Raw genomic sequence first — 18,574 nt, 5'->3', positions numbered from 1 at the left:
TGTGCGAACTGTGGGAAGGAGAGGCTGCTGGGGTGGAGAGCAGCCGGGAGAGACCCATGTTCGGGGTCAGACGAGAGCAGCTTCAACTGGGGGAGGCGAAGCATTATGACCAGATGGAAATGAAAGGAAACGGGAGACTCTGTATTAATAAACTAGCAGCTTTATTGCCCTTTAGGGGCCATGTCTTCACTTGAGATGTCTAAGTGCTTGAGGGAGGAAAACCTGTAAGAAATGATGGAGATCAGGGAACAGGCCTTGGCGATCCTGGAGCGGGGTCACAGTTAGCATTCGGTCAGCCGGGGAGACAGACGCCACAAAGCTCAGCAGGGGCTCAGTTTCTGGCTTCTCTTCGCCACCACTCAGTCCTCTCAGCTCCTGGGTGACCTGAGCCTCAGTTGCCAGCCACCCTGCTCCTGTGCCAGCACCACCTCCAGCTCCTGCCTTGGTTTGCTGCTGCAAGCGTCTACGGGCTCGCCGCCGCCCCTGCCACACTCGGTGCCACAAGGCACAGCGCCAGCTCACTGAGGAGGGCAGGGATGCCCCCTTCCCTGCCTCACCCTGGTTCCCTTCTTGGGCTGCCTCATGTCCCTTGGGCCCCCGCTCTGCCAGGGCCGCATGGCTGGGCTGCCCCTCTTCTCCAGGGGCTCCATGCTTTCCAGTCGTCAGGGGCAGCTCCCCTGGCTGCCCAGGGCCCTGCATGGCCCAGTCCTGCACCATCTCTCCAACCTCTATAACCATCTCTTCTACCCCGTCTTCCCCGCCGTCTTCTACCCCATCCCCTGCACATCCCTGCTGCTCCTCTCTCCCCTCCTCACAGCTCTTTTTCTGTCCATCTAGTTTCAGTCTTTTGCTCATCCCTCCCTGAGAGGATTCCCCAGTTCCACCTCCTTCTGACCGCGGTCTCTTGGTTCCCTGTTCTATATGGCACCCCAGTGCTTCCCTGAATACCTGCACCAGGGCAGCAGTGAGCTGGGTGAAGGGTGCAAGGGGTAAAGGGATCGGAGTAGCAGAGAGTAGGGAGCTGGGGGAGCTGGGCTGCAGAAGAGGGAGCAGCCCCCAGTCCCGACCCCGGGAGGACCGGCGCTGGTACTGGAGGCTTCGGCAGTAATTGGCTGCCGCTCGGCAGCAGTTCTGTAGGCGCCCAGCCACCCGGCTGGTCACATTGGCTGCGACATTGTGACTCAGGTCAAAAGGGTCCTGGAGATTCATGGGGCCAAGGCGCAGACCCTCCCAGAGATTAGAGGGCAGGCCCCCTGCCACAGGCAGTGCCTGACCCTCCCGCAGGGACAGCAGTGAGCCACGAAGATCCCAGCAAGATACACAGGAAAAGAACTGGGCTAGCAGGGAACCTGGAGGAGGAGGAAGAGTGGGGAAAGGGGGTCATTTAGAGGCCAGAACTGACACAGGTCCTGCACCACAGCCATTTCCTTAGCAGGACTTTCTTTTTTCCCTTCCAAGGGGCTCAGCAGAGTCCCAGGAAGCTAGGCTTCTCTGATCCTATAAACAAGGGGTCAGACCCCTCTCCCTGCCCCCACATGATCTCCCTGCCCCCACATGATCTCCCTGCCCCCACATGATCTCCCTGCCCAGATGCTGCTGCTCCCTGCTAGCCAGTGTAACCTTGGGCAAGTCACTTAATTGCTCCCAAACATGGTTTCTTCATCTGTAAAATGGCAGTAATAATATTAGGTGTCTCACAGGTTTTCTGTGAGAACCATGCCTGGCACACAGTGTGATATATGTTACCTACTGTTGATGAACATCATTACTAGTCCTCTACCAGGCTCCCCAAACTCACTGAGGGGCTCCACATTTGTGCTGCGCTCCAGTCTTGAGGCATCCCTGGGGAAACTGCAGTCCCAGCCATCGACTTCCACCTGCTCCCCCTCTCCTGTGAAAGTAAAAAAGGTGAGAGTCAGTCTGGAAGCAGGGAGATTGAGGGCTGGGGTAGAAATGGGGGTGATAGCAGAGATCTCATTCCCAGAGTTGCTTTGGTGTATCTAAGTGTGATGAAGAAGAGAGGAAGCTAACAAGATGGAGAGGGTGGAAGCTAGGCCGAGTACCTGCTTTCTGGGTGAGCTGGGATACAGTGGGCAACACAGGAGGGTCCCTGGTCTGAAGAAAATATATCACCAGCAAGGTCAGGGCGTAGTTACTGAGAAGGGGGCCACTCCCTGGGTAAATAAGCAGTAATTCCAGTTAGATCAGAGGTGCGTCCAATCCCCCCACTGGCAGTTTTCTCAACCTCGGTGCCCATTCTGACCTCCCTTCTCTCCCTGAATCCCTGCCTTTGTCCTGACTCAGCCGCAAGTCTGTCCTGATGCATTCTCACCTGAAAGCCCCCGGCCCTGAGCCCAGCAGCGGAGGGTGTACACGAGGGGCCGGACTCGACCATCTAGCTCAGAGCAGAGACTCAGGAAACGGGAGTTATGCAGGGCCAGCCTGGGATGAAGCAGGGACAAGGTTGTTAGGGCTTGGGGACATCAGAACCTACCACCCCCAGCTTTCATTCCAGACTTGTATAACTGGGGCCAGCTGGAATAAGGCCAAAACAGAGTTTCCCCAAAGCTTGCTCAAGCACTGATCTTGTGAGACCGTGTGCAAAAAGACAAAGGAGTTCGGGAAACACTTCATCCTGTACGCCCATCCTGGACATTCACAGCACATTATTCTTAAGACTGCTTATGAGCCATGCTCACACCACTGCACTCCAGCCTGGGTGACAGAGCAACATCCCATCTCAAAAAAAAAAAAGACTGCCCAGAGCCTTTACTATGCAAAGAAACAAAGACAGGAAGGGAGAGAAGGAAGGAAGGAAAGGAGAAAGAGAACGCAAGGCAAGGGGAGAAGGGAGGAAATGGAGAAAACTTTTTGCATCTAATTTTGAATTTCCCAAATTTATTCAACCGCAGAACTCTTTTCTACATCCCTTGAAAGTAGTATTCTAAGGAACACACTTTACAAACACTGAAATGGAAGCCAGGCAGGAGGAGACAAGGGACAGAAAGAGGGATAGTCCCAAACAAGGACAAACTTGGGACTTGGCAGGTGCAGGAGTTTCCCAAGCCAGACTCCCTCCTGGCCCACCCCAGAATTCTCAGCTGGCCTGCCCCAAAGAAAGGTATGGTGCCTCACGCCTGTAATCCCAGCACTCTGGGAGGCTGAGGGAGGCGGATCACCTAAGGCTGGGAGTTCGAGACCAGCCTAACCAACATGGAGGAACGCCGTCTCTACTAAAAATACAAAATTAGCTGGGCATGGTGGCGCATGCCTGTAATCCCAGCTACTTGGGAGGCTGAGGCAGGAGAATCACTTGAACCCGGGAGGCGGAGGTTGCAGTGAGCCAAGATGGCGCCATTGCACTCCAGCCTGGGCAACAAGAGCGAAATGTTGTCTCAAAAAAAAGAAAAAAAGAAAGATACCGGTTACTGAGGGAGACGTCACCGTGGAGACCTGAAGGCCGATGACAGAACTTGACCACAGGGCGCCGGGCGGAGGGCACAGTTTGGACTCGATATACCCCAGGGACACAGCCCCGGAGAATGGATCCCACCAGCTCCAGCATTGCTGCCCCTTCTGCTTTCTCCCTCTTTGGGGCCTCTGCTAGTTCCAGGGCCTTCCCCAGGTCCCCCTCTCCCCTGTCCTCCAGCAGTGGTGAGGCTGGAGGCAGAGACTGGGGAGAAGCAAGGGTCTCAGAGGCCAAGGCAGAGTCCGGAGTTTGGGGTGCCAGGGAGGAGGAAGGGGTTTCAAAGTCCAGGGCTTCAGAATCCTGGGGAGAAGCTGGAGGCTGTGAATCTGGAGGGGAGGCTGGGGTGCAGGCCAGGGCTTGAGGGTCCAGTGGGGAAGCCAGAGCTGAGTCCAGCGATGGAGATTCTGGAGCCTTCGGGACTGGCTGTGGACAGAAATGAGCTGAGTGAAATGCTTCTGCTGTCCCCTAAGCCGAGAACATCTCTATCCCCAAGATAATATTACTTCCAGCTTATTCAGCAATATTCTAAGGGCTTTATACATATTAACTCATTTAATCTTCACAGCAACCTTTTTTTTAAAGATAACCTTTTAATTCTATAAAATAAAAGGTCTACCTCTGCAAAAAATGTCATTATCACGAAAGACAAAAACAGAGGAACTATTACAAACTAAAGAAGACTAAAGAGAAACCATAACAGTCCATTGTCAGGACAGCTGACCAAATTAGAGTATGGACTGTAAAGTCTAAAGGTTTACATTTGTATCAATGTAACATTTTCTCAACTTGACAATAGTACTGTGGTTATACACTAGAATACCTTTGTTCTTGCATAACACACATTGAAATATTGAGGGGTAAAGGAATGTGATACATGCAACCTTCTCTCAGATGATTCAGAAAATATAAATAGAGAAAGTGTGTGTGTAGAGAACGATAAAAAGAATGATAAAACATTTAAAAACTCCTGTTGCGGGGGCAGCAGGCATATAGGAACTCTACTTTCTGCTCACTTTTGCTGTGAATCTAACACTGCTCTAAAAAATAAAGTCTTTTTTTTTTTTTTCTGAGATGGAGTCTCAATCTGTCACCCAGGCTGGAGTGCAGTGGCACGATCTTGGTTCACTGCAACCTCCGCCTCCCGGGTTCAAGCTGTCTCTCCTGCCTCAGCCTCCCAAGTAGCTGGGATTACAGGCGAATGCCCCCATACCCATACCTGGCTGATTTTTCTTTCTTTTTTTTTTTTTTTTTTGAGACGGAGTCTTGCTCTGTCGCCCAGGCTGGAGTGCAGTGGCCAGATCTCAGCTCACTGCAAGCTCCGCCTCCTGGGTTTACGCCATTCTCCCGCCTCAGCCTCCGGAGTAGCTGGGACTACAGGCGCCCGCCACCTCGCCCGGCTAGTTTTTTGTATTTTTTAGTAGAGACGGGGTTTCGCCATGTTAGCCAGGATGGCCTCGATCTCCTGACCTCGTGATCCGCCCGTCTCGGCCTCCCAAAGTGCTGGGATTACAGGCTTGAGCCACCGTGCCCAGCGATTTTTCTATTTTTAGTAGAGACGGCGTTTCACCATGTTAGCCAGGCTGGTCTCAAACTCCTGACCTCAGGTGATCCACCTGCCTTGACCTTCCAAAGTGCTGGGATCACATAGGTGTGAACCACTGCGCCCAGCCAAGTCTATTTTTTGAAAATAATAATAGGCTGGGCATGGGGGCTTATACCTGTAATCCCAGCAATTTGGGAAAATGAGGCAGGGGGATTCCTTGAGCCCAGGAGTTCAAGACCAGCCTGGGCAACATAGTGAGACCCTATTTCTAAGTAATAATAATAATCCTTTTCTATTCCTAAAACAGAATCTGTACATTAGATGTTAGAAAATACAGGTAAGTGGCCGGGCATGGTAGCTCATTCCTGTAATCCCAGCACTTTGGGAGGCCAAGGTGGGTGGATCACTTTAGGCCAGGAGTCCAAGAGCAGCCTGGCCTACATGGAGAAACCCCATCTCTACTAAAAATACAGAAAATTAGCCAGGCATGGTGGCGTGTGCCTGTATTCCAAGCTACTTGGGAGACTGAGGCACGAGAATCATTTGAACCCAGAAGGTGGAGGTTGCAGTGAGTAGAGATCACAGCACTGTACTCCAGCTTGGGTGACAGAGTTAGACTGTGTCTCAAAAAAAAAAAAAAAGAAAAGAAAATACACATAAGCAAAACTAACAGGACCTTATTGTATATTCTTTAATATATTTTTTCCTAAAGGAGAAATGATGGATCTGCAGCATGGGAGCTTATTTCTTCAGACGCCTAAAATTGTGGCAGATAAAGATTATTCTGTGACTGCCAATTCTAAGATTGTAGTGGTAACTGCAGGAGTCCGTCAGCAAGAAGGGGAGAGTCGGCTCAATCTGGTGCAGAGAAATGTTAATGTCTTCAAATTCATTATTCCTCAGATCGTCAAGTACAGTCCTGATTGCATGATAATTGTGGTTTCCAACCCAGTGGACATTCTTACATATGCTACCTGGAAACTAAGTGGATTACCCAAACACCGCATGATTGGAAGTGGATGTAATCTGGATTCTGCTAGATTTCGCTACCTTATGGCTGAAAAACTTGGCATTCATCCCAGCAGCTGCCATGGATGGATTTTGGGGGAACATGGCGACTCAAGTGTGGCTGTGTGGAGTGGCGTGAATGTGGCAGGTGTTTCTCTCCAGGAGTTGAATACAGAAATGGGAACTGACAATGATAGTGAAAATTGGAAGGAAGTGCATAAGATGGTGGTTGAAAGTGCCTATGAAGTCATCAAGCTAAAAGGATATACCAACTGGGCTATTGGATTAAGTGTGGCTGATCTTATTCAATCCATGTTGAAAAATCTATCCAGGATTCATCCTGTGTCAACAATGGTAAAGGGGATGTATGGCATCGAGAATGAAGTCTTCCTGAGCCTTCCGTGTATCCTCAATGCCCGAGGATTAACCAGCGTTATCAACCAGAAGCTAAAGGATAATGAAGTTGCTCAGCTCAAGAAAAGTGCAGAGCCGGGCACGGTGGCTCAAGCCTGTAATCCCAGCACTTTGGGAGGCTGAGACGGGCGGATCACAAGGTCAGGAGATCGAGACCATCCTGGCTAACACGGTGAAACCCCGTCTCTACTAAAAATACAAAAACTAGTTGGGCGAGGTGGCGGGCGCCTGTAGTCTCAGCTACTCGGGAGGCTGAGGCAGGAGAATGGCGTAAACCCGGGAGGCGGAGCTTGCAGTGAGCTGAGATCCGGCCACTGCACTCCAGTCCGGGCGACAGAGCAAGACTCCACCTCAAAAACAAAAAAAAAACAAAAAAAAAAGAAAAGTGCAGATACCCTGTGGGACATCCAGAAGGACCTAAAAGACCTGTGACTACTGGGGTCTAGGCTATAGAAATTTAAAAACTACAATGTTATTAACTCTGAGCCTTTAGTTTCATCCGTGTATATGGATCGCAGTTTGCTTTGATCTTCTTCAATATGTGAATTTGGGCTCACAGAATCAAAGCCTATGCTTGGTTTAATGCTTGCAATATGAGCTCTTGAACAAATAAAATTAACTATTGTAATGTGGAAAAAAAAAATTATTTTTTCCAAAATAAGATCATATTGCACACACCATTTTGAAAATGTTTTTTGTTACGACTGCCAGGTATCCATGTCAAATCATTTTTTCTTTCTTTTTTTTTTTTTTGAGAAGGAGTCTCCCTCTGTCCCCCAGGCTGGAGTGCAGTGGTGCAATCTTGGCTCACTGCAACCTCTGCCTCCCATGTTCAAGGTGATTCTCCTGCCTTAGCCTCTCAAGTAGCTGGAACTACAGGTGTACACCACCATGCCCAGTGTATTTTGTTTTTAGTAGAGACGGTGTTTCACTATATGTTGGCCAGACAGGTCTTGAACTCCTGACCTCAGGTGATCCGCCCACCTCAGCCTCCCAAAGTGCTGGGATTACAGGTGTGAGCCACCGTGCCTGGCCCTGTCAGTTCATTTTCATCCCATCTAATACGCATCCATATTCACAGCTCTCCAATTACAATAAAGCCTTTCAGGTAGGTCCTATTATCTGCATTGTAGATGAGGAACTAAGGTATGGAGAGCTAAAGGACTTGCCCACAGTCACATGGCCATTCTCATGGACTCTTCCCAGCTGCCTCCCTGGGGCACTCACTCACCTGGGGCTCTTCCAAGTCACCCAGATCCAAGAAGAGGTCAAGATCACAGCCATGGACATCGAAGCTATTTATGGAAGAGCCAAAAGGGTGGACCACACAGCCTGGGTGCCAAGCAGAGAAGAAAGGTCAAGAGAAGTTAGGGAGGAGCAGGGGGAGGAACAACAAAAGGAAGCACAAAGATGGAAAAGCAACCAAACACCTCTAGTGGAGGGAGGACTGGGGATATAGACACAGGGGAGCAAAGGCCAGGGAGGGCTCAGACATAGTAGGGGAGGTAACTTACCAGGGAAGAACTCTGTGAAGACCTCCTGCATCAGGGCCACCACCAGGCTCCGAAGCTGCCGCTCAGCCTCGGACAATTCCCTCAGCCCCACAAGCTTTATCATTTGTGTCCCCACGTCTGTGGCCTCAGCTAGTGCTTTGGCCAGCTGGTGACTGTCGGGGGCCGCTCCTTTGGGGGATTTGGAGGCCGGGCTCTGGAACTCCCTCTGCTCCCGTGGGCGGACACGCAGGCGATGTCCTCCCAGGCTGTGCTGGGACTGTGACAAGACAGCCTCTCGAGCACCCACGTCCCCCATCTCCACAATGGCAAACACTCCCTGGTAAACAACGACAGGGGCAGAGATGATGGTTTTGGAACCAAGAACCTAAGCACATGATCTACAGTGGATGAGAATATTAGAAATGGGGACTATCCCATAAATTGAGAATATTTGCTTGCTGTTTTCATAATAACAGGGGACATATTTAGAAAAGCAATTTTCAGTCAGGTGCAGTGACTCGTGCCTGTAATCCCAGCACTTTGGGAGGCTGAGGCAGGAGAACTGCTTGAGCCCAGGAGTTGGAGACCAGCCAGGGCAACATAGTGAGATCCCATCTCTATAAATAATTTTTTTTTTTTTTTTGAGATGAAGTCTCATGCTGTCACCCAGACTGGAATGCAGTGGGGTGATCTCGGCTTAGTGCAACCTCTGCCTCCCAGGTTCTCCTGCCTCAGCGATTCTCCTGCCTCAGCCTCCCGAGTACCTGGGATTACAGGTGCATGCCAAGATGCCCAGCTAATTTTTGTATTTTTAGTAAAAATGGGGTTTCACCACTGTTGGCCAGGCTGGTCTCTAACTCCTAAACTCAGCCTCCCAAAGTGCTGGGATTACAGGTGTGAGCCACCGTACCTGGCCAGTACAAAGAATTATTTAAAATTTGCCAGGCAGTCCCAGTTACTGGAGAGGAAGAGAGGGGAGGATCGCTTGAGCCCAGGGGCTGAGATCGCACCACTGCACCCCAGTCTGGGTGAGAGAGCCACACCCTGTCTCAAAAAAAAAAAAAAAAAAAAACGGGCCGGGCGCAGTGGCTCACACCTATAATCCCAGCACTTTGGGAGGCTGAGACGGGCGGATCACAAGGTCAGGAGATCAAGACCATCCTGGCTACACGGTGAAACCCTGTCTCTACTAAAAATACATAAAAATTAGCCGGGCGTGGTGGCAGGCGCCTATAGTCCCAGCTACTCGGGAGGCTGAGGCAGGAGACTGGCGTGAACCCGGGAAGCAGAGCTTGCAGTGAGCCAAGATCGCGCCACTGCACTCCAGCCTGGGTGAGAGAGTGAGACTCCGTCTCAAAAAAAAAAAAAGAAAGAAAGAAAAGTAGCCAGGCATGGCAGCACACACCTGTAGTCCCAGCTACTTGGGAGGCTATGGTAAGAACATCACTTGAGCCCAGGATGTTAAGGCTGCACTGAGCCATAACTGCACCACTACACACCAGCCTGAGAGACACAGACCCTATCTCAAAAAAAAGTAGAAAAACAATTCTTTCCCTCACTCCTATCCCACACATTTTTCTCTCACCCCAGTCTGCCTCTAAAAACCTCATTTTATCTGTATTATTTCTGTCCCCTACTCTTTCCAATGAGGTGATTACACTATGACCCACCCTATAACTTTTCCTGATATAATTAGAATTTTTTAACATTTATTAAGGATCCATGTAATGGAATGAGTCCACTTTAAAAATTTAAAAAAATCGCCAGGTGTGGTGCCTCATACCTGTAATCCCAGCACTTTGGGAGGCCAAGGTGGGTGGATCACAAGGTCAAGAGATCGAGACCATCCTGGCCAATATGGTGAAACCCCATCTCTACTAAAAATACAAAAATTAGCCGGGCGTGGTGGCACGTGCCTGTAATCTCAGCTACTCAGGAGGCTGAGGCAGGAGAACTGCTTGAAGCCAGGAGGCAGAGATTGCAGTGAGCCAGGATTATGCTACTGCACTCCAGCCTGGCAGTAGAGCGGGACTCCATCTCAAAATAAATAAATAAATAATTAAAATTTAAAAAAATCAATTCATGTAATGAACACTGTGCTAGGCATAAATATAAACTCACAAACCCTATCTTCAAGAACTCACCATCTAGGAATAACAGCAATATAACAACTACACTGTTGTAAGTTGGTGAGTTCAGTGATATTCACTGGCCATATTTTTTTAAAGGTAAAATCTCAGCAAGTAAGGAAAAACGCTGGGCACTGTGGCTCATGCCTAATCTCAACACTTTGGGAGGCCTAGGCAGGTGGATCACCTGAGGTCAGGAATTCAAGACCAGCCTGACCAACATGGCAAAACCCCATCTCCACTAAGAATACAAAATTAGCTGGATATGGTGGCGCGTGCCTGTAATCCCAGCTACTCAGGAGGCAATTGCTTGAACCTGGGAGGTGGAGGTTACTGTGAGCCGAGATTGTGCATTGCACTCCAGTCTGGACAACAAGAGCAAATCTCTGTGTCAAAAAAAAAAAAAGGAGGGAAAACAGGACTGCTTTAGGGAAAAAGTCCATATTCTTTTATATCCTCCATTGGTAAAGCTGGACCCTCATCTTGTTCATAAAAAGGTACCTGCTATAGTAAGGTAGCACCAAGACAGAGTGGTGCTAGCATAAAGATAGACATTCAGATGAAGGGAGTGGAATTGAGACCCTGATTTGAACAACGGTGTCTGTCTGGGTAACACAGCGAGACTCCATCTCAAAAAAAAAAAAAAAAAAAAAAAAAGCTAGCGTGCGGTGATGTGATTATAGCTCACTGTAGCCTTGAATTCCTGGGCTCAAGAGAACCTCCCGCCTCAGCATCCTCAGTAGCTAGGATTACAGGGGCACACCACCACACCCAGACTTACTTCTACCCTTAGGCCAAACACAGCAAAGAACCGAAGTGAAGCCAAAGACAAAGTTAGCTACTTGGACCTGCCCAGGCCAGTCTTCCGACTCTAATCAACCACAGTTTACCAGACTGCAGTGCACCACCAAGTTGTACACCAAGTAACCACCAAGTTGTACACCAAGTACTTGGTGGTACACCACCAAGTAACCACAGCCCCAGCTAGAGATAAAGTGTCCCTTTCACCGGGTTTGTCTGTGCTCCTATTTTTCTCCAAAACCTCACAGAAGGCATTAAGGAGGGCAGGATTAGCAGATTCAGAAGACTGTGTCAGCTGGGCATGGTAGCTCATGCCTGTAATCCCAGCACTTTGGGAGGCCGAGGTGGGCAGATCACCTGAGGTCAGAAGTTCGAGACCAGCCTGGCCAACATGGTGAAACCTTGTCTCTACTAAAAACACAAAAATTAGCCGGGTGTGGTGGCGCGCGCCTGCGGTCCCAAGGTACTCAGGCAGCTGAGGCGGGAGAATTGCTTGGTGGGATTACAGGCATGGGCCACCACACCCAGCTAATTTTTGTATTTGTAGTAGAGATAGGGTTTCACCATGTTGGTCAGGCTGGTCTTGAACTCCTGACCTTAGGTGATCCTCCCACCTCAGCCTCCCAAAGTGCTGGAATTACAGGCGTAAGCCACTGTGCCTGGCCGAGAAAAATACTTTTCCTAAAGGCCTCCTCAGTAAACTTCTACTTATATCTCAGTGGCCAGAATTCTATCACCAAAAAACTCCCTCTAAAAAAAAAAGGCATTTTTCTCAGAAAAAAAGGAAAAAAAAATAGGAGGATGGGACTTAGACTCAGGTGACAATAACCTTTTATTTTTTTGAGACGGAGTTTCGCTCTTGTTGCCCAGGTTGGAGTGCAATGTCAGCTCACCACAACCTCCACCTCCCCAGGTTCAAGTGATTCTCCTGCCTCAGCCTCCAGAGTAGATGGGATTACAGGCATAAGCCACCACTCCCTGACACTAACCTTTTTTTTTTGAGACGGAGTCTCACTCTGTCACCCAGGCTGGAGTGCAGTGGTGCTATCTCAGCTCACTGCAAGCTCCGCCTCCCAGGTTCACGCCATTCTCCTGCCTCAGCCTTCCCAGTAGCTGGGACTACAGGCGCCCGCCACCTCGCCCAGCTAGTTTTTTGTATTTTTTAGTAGAGACGGGGTTTCACTGTGTTAGCCAGGATGGTCTCGATCTCCTGACCTCGTGATCCGCCCGTCTCAGCCTCCCAAAGTGCTGGGATTACAGGCTTGAGCCACCGTGCCCGGCAGTTTTTCTCATGTAACAAGAAGTTCAGACCTGGACAGTTCAGGGCTTTGCTGTTTTCCCACTCTGCCATTATTGGCTTGTGGCTCTTCATAGTTGGGATACTGCTGCCCCATATTTCAGGTAAGAAGTAGGGGCAGGTTGTATGGCAGAGCATGAAAGGTTAGTGTCGGCCGGGTGCGGTGGCTCACGCCTGTAATCCCAGCACTTTGGGAGGCCGAGGCAGGTGGATCACGAGGTCAGGAGATCGAGACCATTCTGGCTAACCCAGTGAAACCCGGTCTCTACTAAAAATACAAAAAATTAGCCAGGCGCCGTGGCTAAACAAAGTCTTGGCTCCTTTCACCTTCCTCTCTTATAACTTTGTCTAAATAGTACATTCTAAATAGTCTTAAAAAAAAAAAAAAAAAGAAAAACTAAGCTCCTATTGTTTAAGCCATTTGTAGTTTGGTTGCTGAATGCAATCCCTAACAAACACAGGCTCCACCCCATTCTAAAAGATAACCTGGGCTGCAAAGGGATATTTGGGATCACCTAAGCCATGCCTACATAACAAGAGTGCAGCCTCAGAACCACAGTATGACCAAGGAACACAGCACCTCAACAGTAAACTTTTTTTTTTTTTTTTTTTTTTTTTTGAGATGGAGTCTCGCTCGGTCGCCCAGACTGGAGTGCAGTGGCCAGATCTCAGCTCACTGCAACCTCTGCCTCCCGGGTTCAGGCCATTCTTCTGTCTCAGCCTTCCGAGTAGCTGGGACTACAGGCGCCCGCCACCGCGCCCGGCTAGTTTTTTGTAATTTTTAGTAGAGATGGGGTTTCACCGTGTTAGCCAGGATGGTCTTGATCTCCTGACCTCGTGATCCGCCCGTCTCGGCCTCCCAAAGTGCTGGGATTACAGGCTTGAGCCACCGCGCCCGGCCAACAGTAAACTTTTTTCAAGGGACCGAAGGGATTCTAACAAAGCCTACGTGGAGGCAACACAAAAAGCATGAGCTTGTTTAACACTCTCCAAAGGACAGGGTGTTCTAACCAAACAACCTCAGTAGCTCTCAGTGTAAGTTAATAAACTACTAACTGGTTTATCAACCAGGTTCTTGTAGAGTTGATCCAATGGTATGTTGTTCTTTAAGCACCAACTTTCACTATAATTACTTGTTTAATTGTTCACTTTCTCCTCTAGACTATAGGCTCTGTAAGAGCAGGGACTATATCTATCCCATTCACTACCCAGAATGCAGCCCTAAGCATAGTGCCTAGCACAAAGTTAGCTGTGAATAAATATTTGGCAAAGAATTCACTGAATCAATAAATGACACACACAAAAAAATCTTCCAATGACTAACTCTGGTGAAGTGATAAAATCCAAGGGGTGCGACTGGGAGCAGTGGCTCATGCCCGTGATCCCAGTACTTTGGGAGATTGAGGCATGCGGATCACCTAAGGTCAGGAGTTCGAGACCAGCCTGGCCAACATGGTGAAACCCCATCTCTACTAAAAATACAAAAATTAGCTGGGCGTGGTGGCACGCACCTGTAATCCCAGCTGCTAGGGAGGTTAAGGTGTGAGAATTGCTGGAACGCAGGAGGCAGACGTCGCAGTGAGCCAAGATTGTGCCACTGCACTGAAAAAAATAATAAAAATAAAAATTCAAAGGGCGGGGGAAGTGTGAGAAGCTCCCAAAGTTGGCCTAGCCCAAATACTGTGATGTCCATCAAGAACAAGCCACATTAGGAACCAGCTCAAAGAAGCTGTTGGTTTCTCTCTCGTCTTTTTGGTACAAAGCACATCTGATTCATTCTTTTTTTTTTTTTCTCTTTTTTTAAGATGGAGTCTTGGCCGGGCGCGGTGGCTCAAGCCTGTAATCCCAGCACTTTGGGAGGCCGAGACGGGTGGATCACGAGGTCAGGAGATCGAGACCATCCTGGCTAACACAGTGAAACCCCGTTTCTACTAAAAAATACAAAAAACTAGCCGGGCGAGGTGGCGGGCGCCTGTAGTTCCAGCTACTCGGGAGGCTGAGGCAGGAGAATGGCGTAAACTCAGGAGGTGGAGCTTGCAGTGAGCTGAGATCTGGCTACTGCACCCCAGCCTGGGCGACAGAGCCAGACTCCGTCTCAAAAAAAAAAAAAAAAAAAGATGGAGTCTCACTCTGTCATCCAGACTGGTGTGCAGTGGCATGATCTCAGCTCACTGCAACCTCTGCATCCCAGGTTCAAGCAATTCTCCTGCCTTAGCCACCCAAGTAGCTGGGACTACAGGCATGCATCACCACACCCAGCTAATTTTTTATTTTTAGTAGAGACGGGGGGGTTTCACCATGTTGTCCAACTCCTGACCTCAGGATGGATCCGCCTGCCTCAGCCTCCCAAAGTGTTGGGATTACAGGTCTGAGCCATCGCACCCAGTCCTGATTCATTCTTTACCCCGAGAGTCATTCACTTTACCTTGTCCTTGTCCATGACAACACTGGCCACAGGTCCAAATGCTTGGAAATACTCAGAGAGCTGAGCAGAATCCACATCCCTGGGAAAGCCACTGACAAACACACTTCGAAGTCCCTGGGCCTTTCTTGCAGCTCGTAGTTCCACCAGGTGCCGGTGCTTTCTGCCTCCCAAGTGGGCATCAAGGCTGGGTCCTGCAAAGACAAGTGTGAGATAAAAACATCCAAAGCACTCTTCAGTGTGTCTGCCTTTGCTCTCTGTATACCTAAATCTTACTGATCCTTCCAAGCCACAGAAACTGTGATCTTTGACTAAACAAAGTCTTGGCTCCTTTCACCTTCCTCTCTTTTTTTTTTTTTTTTTTTTTTTTTTGAGGCGGACTCTTGCTCTGTCGCCCGGACTGGAGTGCAGTGGCCGGATCTCAGCTCACTGCAAGCTCCGCCTCCTGGGTTTATGCCATTCTCCTGCCTCAGCCTCCCGAGTAGCTGGGACTACAAGCGCCCGCCACCTCGCCCGGCTAGTTTTTTGTATTTTTAGTAGAGACAGGGTTTCACCGTGTTAGCCAGGATGGTCTCGATCTCCTGACCTCGTGATCCGCCCGTCTCGGCCTCCCAAAGTGCTGGGATTACAGGCTTGAGCCACCGCGCCCGGCCTTCACCTTCCTCTCTTATAACTTTGTCTAAATAGTACATTCTTTTAAATTTTTTTAAAAACAGTCTCACTGTTGCCCCCGCTGGAGTTCAGTGGCACAGTCTCCACTCACTGCAATTTCTGCCGCCCGGGGTTCTACAAATTCTCCTGCCTCAGCCTCCTGAGTAGCTGGGACTACAGGTGTGTGTCACCATGCCTAGCTAATTTTTGTATTTTTAGTAGAGACGGGTTCCCAGGAGAACTGGCTACACTATAAGTATTTCGTTTATTTTTACTTAAAGAACAGTGTGATAGTAAAGTCTTTCTTAAACCACCTATTTGTGCTAGGTAGAGCTGGAAATAAATTAACAGGTAACTTATCCAGGTCATCTACAGAAGAACTAAAAAAAATTCAGATCCTGGAATACTTCGTGGATCATCTCTGGACATGGTATGACATAGTGATGTCAAGGGCAGGATCTGAAATCACATTGCCCAAGTTCAAATCCCAGCTCTGTCAAGCTGTGTGAGACCTTGGTCAAGTCATGAAGCCTCACTATGCTTCAACTTCCTCAGATATAAAATGGAAATAACAGTATCTAGCACCTCACACACAGGTATTATTCATATGTATCACTTGGCAGAGTCTGGTAGATGGTAAATGTTGAAAAACTAGCCATTGCTATTATTTTAGTATGAGTTAGCTGCTTGATGTCATCAAAGTAAATGTGGGGCCAAGGAAGACTCCTAGGTTTCTGGCTTGGCTTACTGGATGAACAGTGATAGTGCCATTCACAGAGAAAAGGAAGAATGGAAGTAGACCCTGTTTAGGGCAGATTGTGATTCCAGACTTCAAAAGTAGGGCCGGGCACATTGGCTCACACCTGTAATCCCAGCACTTCGGGAGGGCAAGATGGGAAGATCGCTTGAGGCCAGGAGTTGGAGACCAGCCTAGGCAACATGGTGAAACCCCATCTCTACAAAAAATTAAAAAATTAGCCAAGGCCGGGCGTGGTGGCTCACGCCCATAATCCCAACACGTTGAGAGGCCAAGGCGGGCAGATCACGAGGCCAGGAGACCGAGACCATCCTGGCTAACACGGTGAAACCCCGTCTCTACCAAAAATAAAAAAAATAGCCAGGCATGGTGGCGGGCGCCTGTAGTCCCAGCTACTCAGGAGGCGGAGGCAGCAGAATGGCGGAAACCTGGGAGGTGGAGCTTGCAGTGAGCCAAGATGGTGCCACTGCACTCCAGCCTGGGCGACAGAGCGAGACTCCGTCTCAAAAAAAAAAAAAAAAAAAAAATTAGCCAAGTATGGTGGTGCACGCTTGTAGACCCAACTACTTGGGAGGCTAGCCAGAGGTATCGCTCTGCAGCTGAGGTTGAGGCTGCATTTAGCCAAGATCACACCACTGCACTGCAGCCTGGGTGACAGAGCGAGACCTTGTCTCAAAAAAAAAAGTGGAATTTGAAGTTACAGTGAACCCCTTGTCTGTCACACAAGAACCTTGTCTATTTTTCCAAACCCATCTTCTGTCTCTTCCTCACTGGTATCTTATGGTCTAGTCATTCAGGCCATCTATTTCATCCGTCCCCGCCTTTGAGTAGGTCCTCTGTAGGGCTCCTCTGATTTAGTTATTGATTCTCTGTGGTCCCACAGTTCTCCAAACATATCTATAAAGCACTGAAACTTTCTCCATCTCCAGACGGTGAGCTCCTTCATCTCTGAACCTCCTTCCCCCACCCTAAAGATCAGCAGAATACCAGGCACAGAGCATATGTCCAATAGATGATGGTTAAAGAAGGAATAAAACAATAAAACGCGTTGTGGACATTTCGTATACTGAGGAGGAGTGTAATGTGGTGGGACTTTCCCGACTCTCCAAATCCCCTCAGACTTGCGGAGTAAAAACCGAGGTGAGAGACCCTACCAACCGACCTGACAGGAACGATTACCTATAACCCTAACTTTCGCCAGGATCAAAAGATGAAAGCCCGCAACCACCCGGGTCCCTCACTAGCCACCGCTTACGGTTGGCTGTAGTAACGTGGCAGAGGCAGCAGCGGAAACCCCCACGCGGCAGCGATTCGACATCCGAATCCACCGCCGCCATAGCGACTCTCCTGTACCGACAAAAACACAAGCACCTCTGCCACGACCGGAACCCACTTCCCTGAAGCGCAACGCGCTCGGAAGCTACTTCCGCCGGTCCGATAGGAAGTGACATAAGTCGTCCAATTGCGCGGACACACTCCTCCGGAAACCAAGCTTCTTCGACTCCGGGTTCCCATCCTAGCCGCTGTCTAGTCCCCCGCCCGTTTTAGGAAAAGCCGCGCGTTACGATGCTTATCTGCATGCGGTAAGCCGATTGGTGTGCTTTAAGGTGTTCAGGCGTTGATTGGCCCAAAGCGTCGTGAATATTTATGACAGCAGCCACAAAGGCCGGCGCCCGGTAGCGTCTAGCTGCAGCTCCTTCACCCCGCAGTAGACACCCTTGTGTCTGTACCCTCGACCCTTATTTACCCGACGAATAAAGGCGGAGGATCGGCGGCTTCCAATCCTTTGCCCCACGGAGCCCAGGCCTGTTCCTGGACTTCCAACCTTTTCAGGGCTGTTACTTCCTCCCTCCACCCCCTGTCCTCTCGCAAAACGGATGTTCTGCGACTGCTTCTAGCCCTGGTTGGGGAGCTCTGCCACCACCGGGCACCTTCCGGACTCCACAAGGTCCCTGGAGCCAGGCCCACTCCTTCCGCAGTAGTGGGCTGCATGGTGTACTCCCGAGGCGCCAGGGCCACTGGCGCACCTCAGAGCAGTGCGACAAGACAAAACCGAGTACCGATAACTGAGTGAAGACACTGGAGGGGCCGAATGCTGTCAACCCCCACCTAGTATAATTGTCAGTTCCTCCCAACACCGCCGAGGTGTAGGCTCAGTACAGGGAGGGACTACAGGAGCTGGGGATGCGCTAGGGACAGGGATCATAACGAAGTGGAGAGGTCTTTCAGATGGGCTCAGCCCACAGCTTTGAATGGCGCAAAGAGCAATGGACCTAAGGCAGACACCAAGGTCTTTGACCTTGAGCAAGTCACAACTGCTGAGGCTGTTCCCCATCTCTAAAGGAAGTGCCCAAGGAGCACATAGTAGGCTGAACTTCTTGTTCTCTCTCCTAAGGTGTTCCTTCTAATGGGCCCAGCTCAGGCATCTGATCTCAGTGTCCCAAACCTTTCAGGCAGGAAACGGTGCTACAGTTGACCAGGGTATCAAGGCAGTTGCTGAGACTGGCCTTGAGGATCCTGAAGCAGCAGGCTGTACACATACACCTAGAGGTGCTCAGGTGGTTCAGTGCTAGAATTCTTGTCTGCCAAA

At 49.6% G+C, this 18,574-nt stretch overlaps 2 protein-coding genes across 2 annotated transcripts; one reads left to right on the top strand and one right to left on the bottom strand.

The window, feature by feature from the left end:
• Window positions 1–142: 142 nt before the first annotated feature.
• On the bottom strand, window positions 143–18,008 carry TUT1 (terminal uridylyl transferase 1, U6 snRNA-specific). The gene is made up of 9 exons (XM_023189467.2): window positions 17,240–18,008; window positions 14,580–14,770; window positions 7,949–8,264; window positions 7,666–7,766; window positions 3,423–3,892; window positions 2,333–2,442; window positions 2,064–2,174; window positions 1,799–1,891; window positions 143–1,349 (listed from the first exon to the last, which is right to left on the bottom strand). The coding sequence occupies exons 1-9, from the start codon at window positions 17,433–17,435 to the stop codon at window positions 187–189; spliced, it is 2,751 nt and encodes a 916-aa protein (XP_023045235.1). The 5' UTR covers window positions 17,436–18,008; the 3' UTR covers window positions 143–186.
• On the top strand, window positions 5,724–7,066 carry LOC111524323 (L-lactate dehydrogenase B chain-like). Its single transcript, XM_031936733.1, has 2 exons — window positions 5,724–6,501; window positions 6,820–7,066. The coding sequence occupies exons 1-2, from the start codon at window positions 5,730–5,732 to the stop codon at window positions 6,864–6,866; spliced, it is 819 nt and encodes a 272-aa protein (XP_031792593.1). The 5' UTR covers window positions 5,724–5,729; the 3' UTR covers window positions 6,867–7,066.
• Window positions 18,009–18,574: the final 566 nt, after the last annotated feature.

The sequence above is a fragment of the Piliocolobus tephrosceles genome, chromosome 13 (assembly GCF_002776525.5).
Source record: "Piliocolobus tephrosceles isolate RC106 chromosome 13, ASM277652v3, whole genome shotgun sequence".
In the NCBI taxonomy this organism is placed as follows: domain Eukaryota; kingdom Metazoa; phylum Chordata; class Mammalia; order Primates; family Cercopithecidae; genus Piliocolobus; species Piliocolobus tephrosceles.
This window is presented reverse-complemented; position numbering and strand designations above follow the sequence as displayed.

Coding starts and splice junctions, on each gene's coding strand:
- LOC111524323 (XM_031936733.1), top strand. CDS start 5,730: ATGATGGATCTGCAGCATGGGAGCTTATTTCTTCAGACGCCTAAAATT. Junction 6,502..6,819: donor AGTTGCTCAGCTCAAGAAAA/GTGCAGAGCCGG, acceptor AAAAAAAGAAAA/GTGCAGATACCCTGTGGGAC.
- TUT1 (XM_023189467.2), bottom strand. CDS start 17,435: ATGTCACTTCCTATCGGACCGGCGGAAGTAGCTTCCGAGCGCGTTGCG. Junction 2,443..3,422: donor GACGTCTCCCTCAGTAACCG/GTATCTTTCTTT, acceptor GCTTCATCCCAG/GCTGGCCCTGCATAACTCCC. Junction 1,892..2,063: donor CCAGCTCACCCAGAAAGCAG/GTACTCGGCCTA, acceptor TTACTTTCACAG/GAGAGGGGGAGCAGGTGGAA.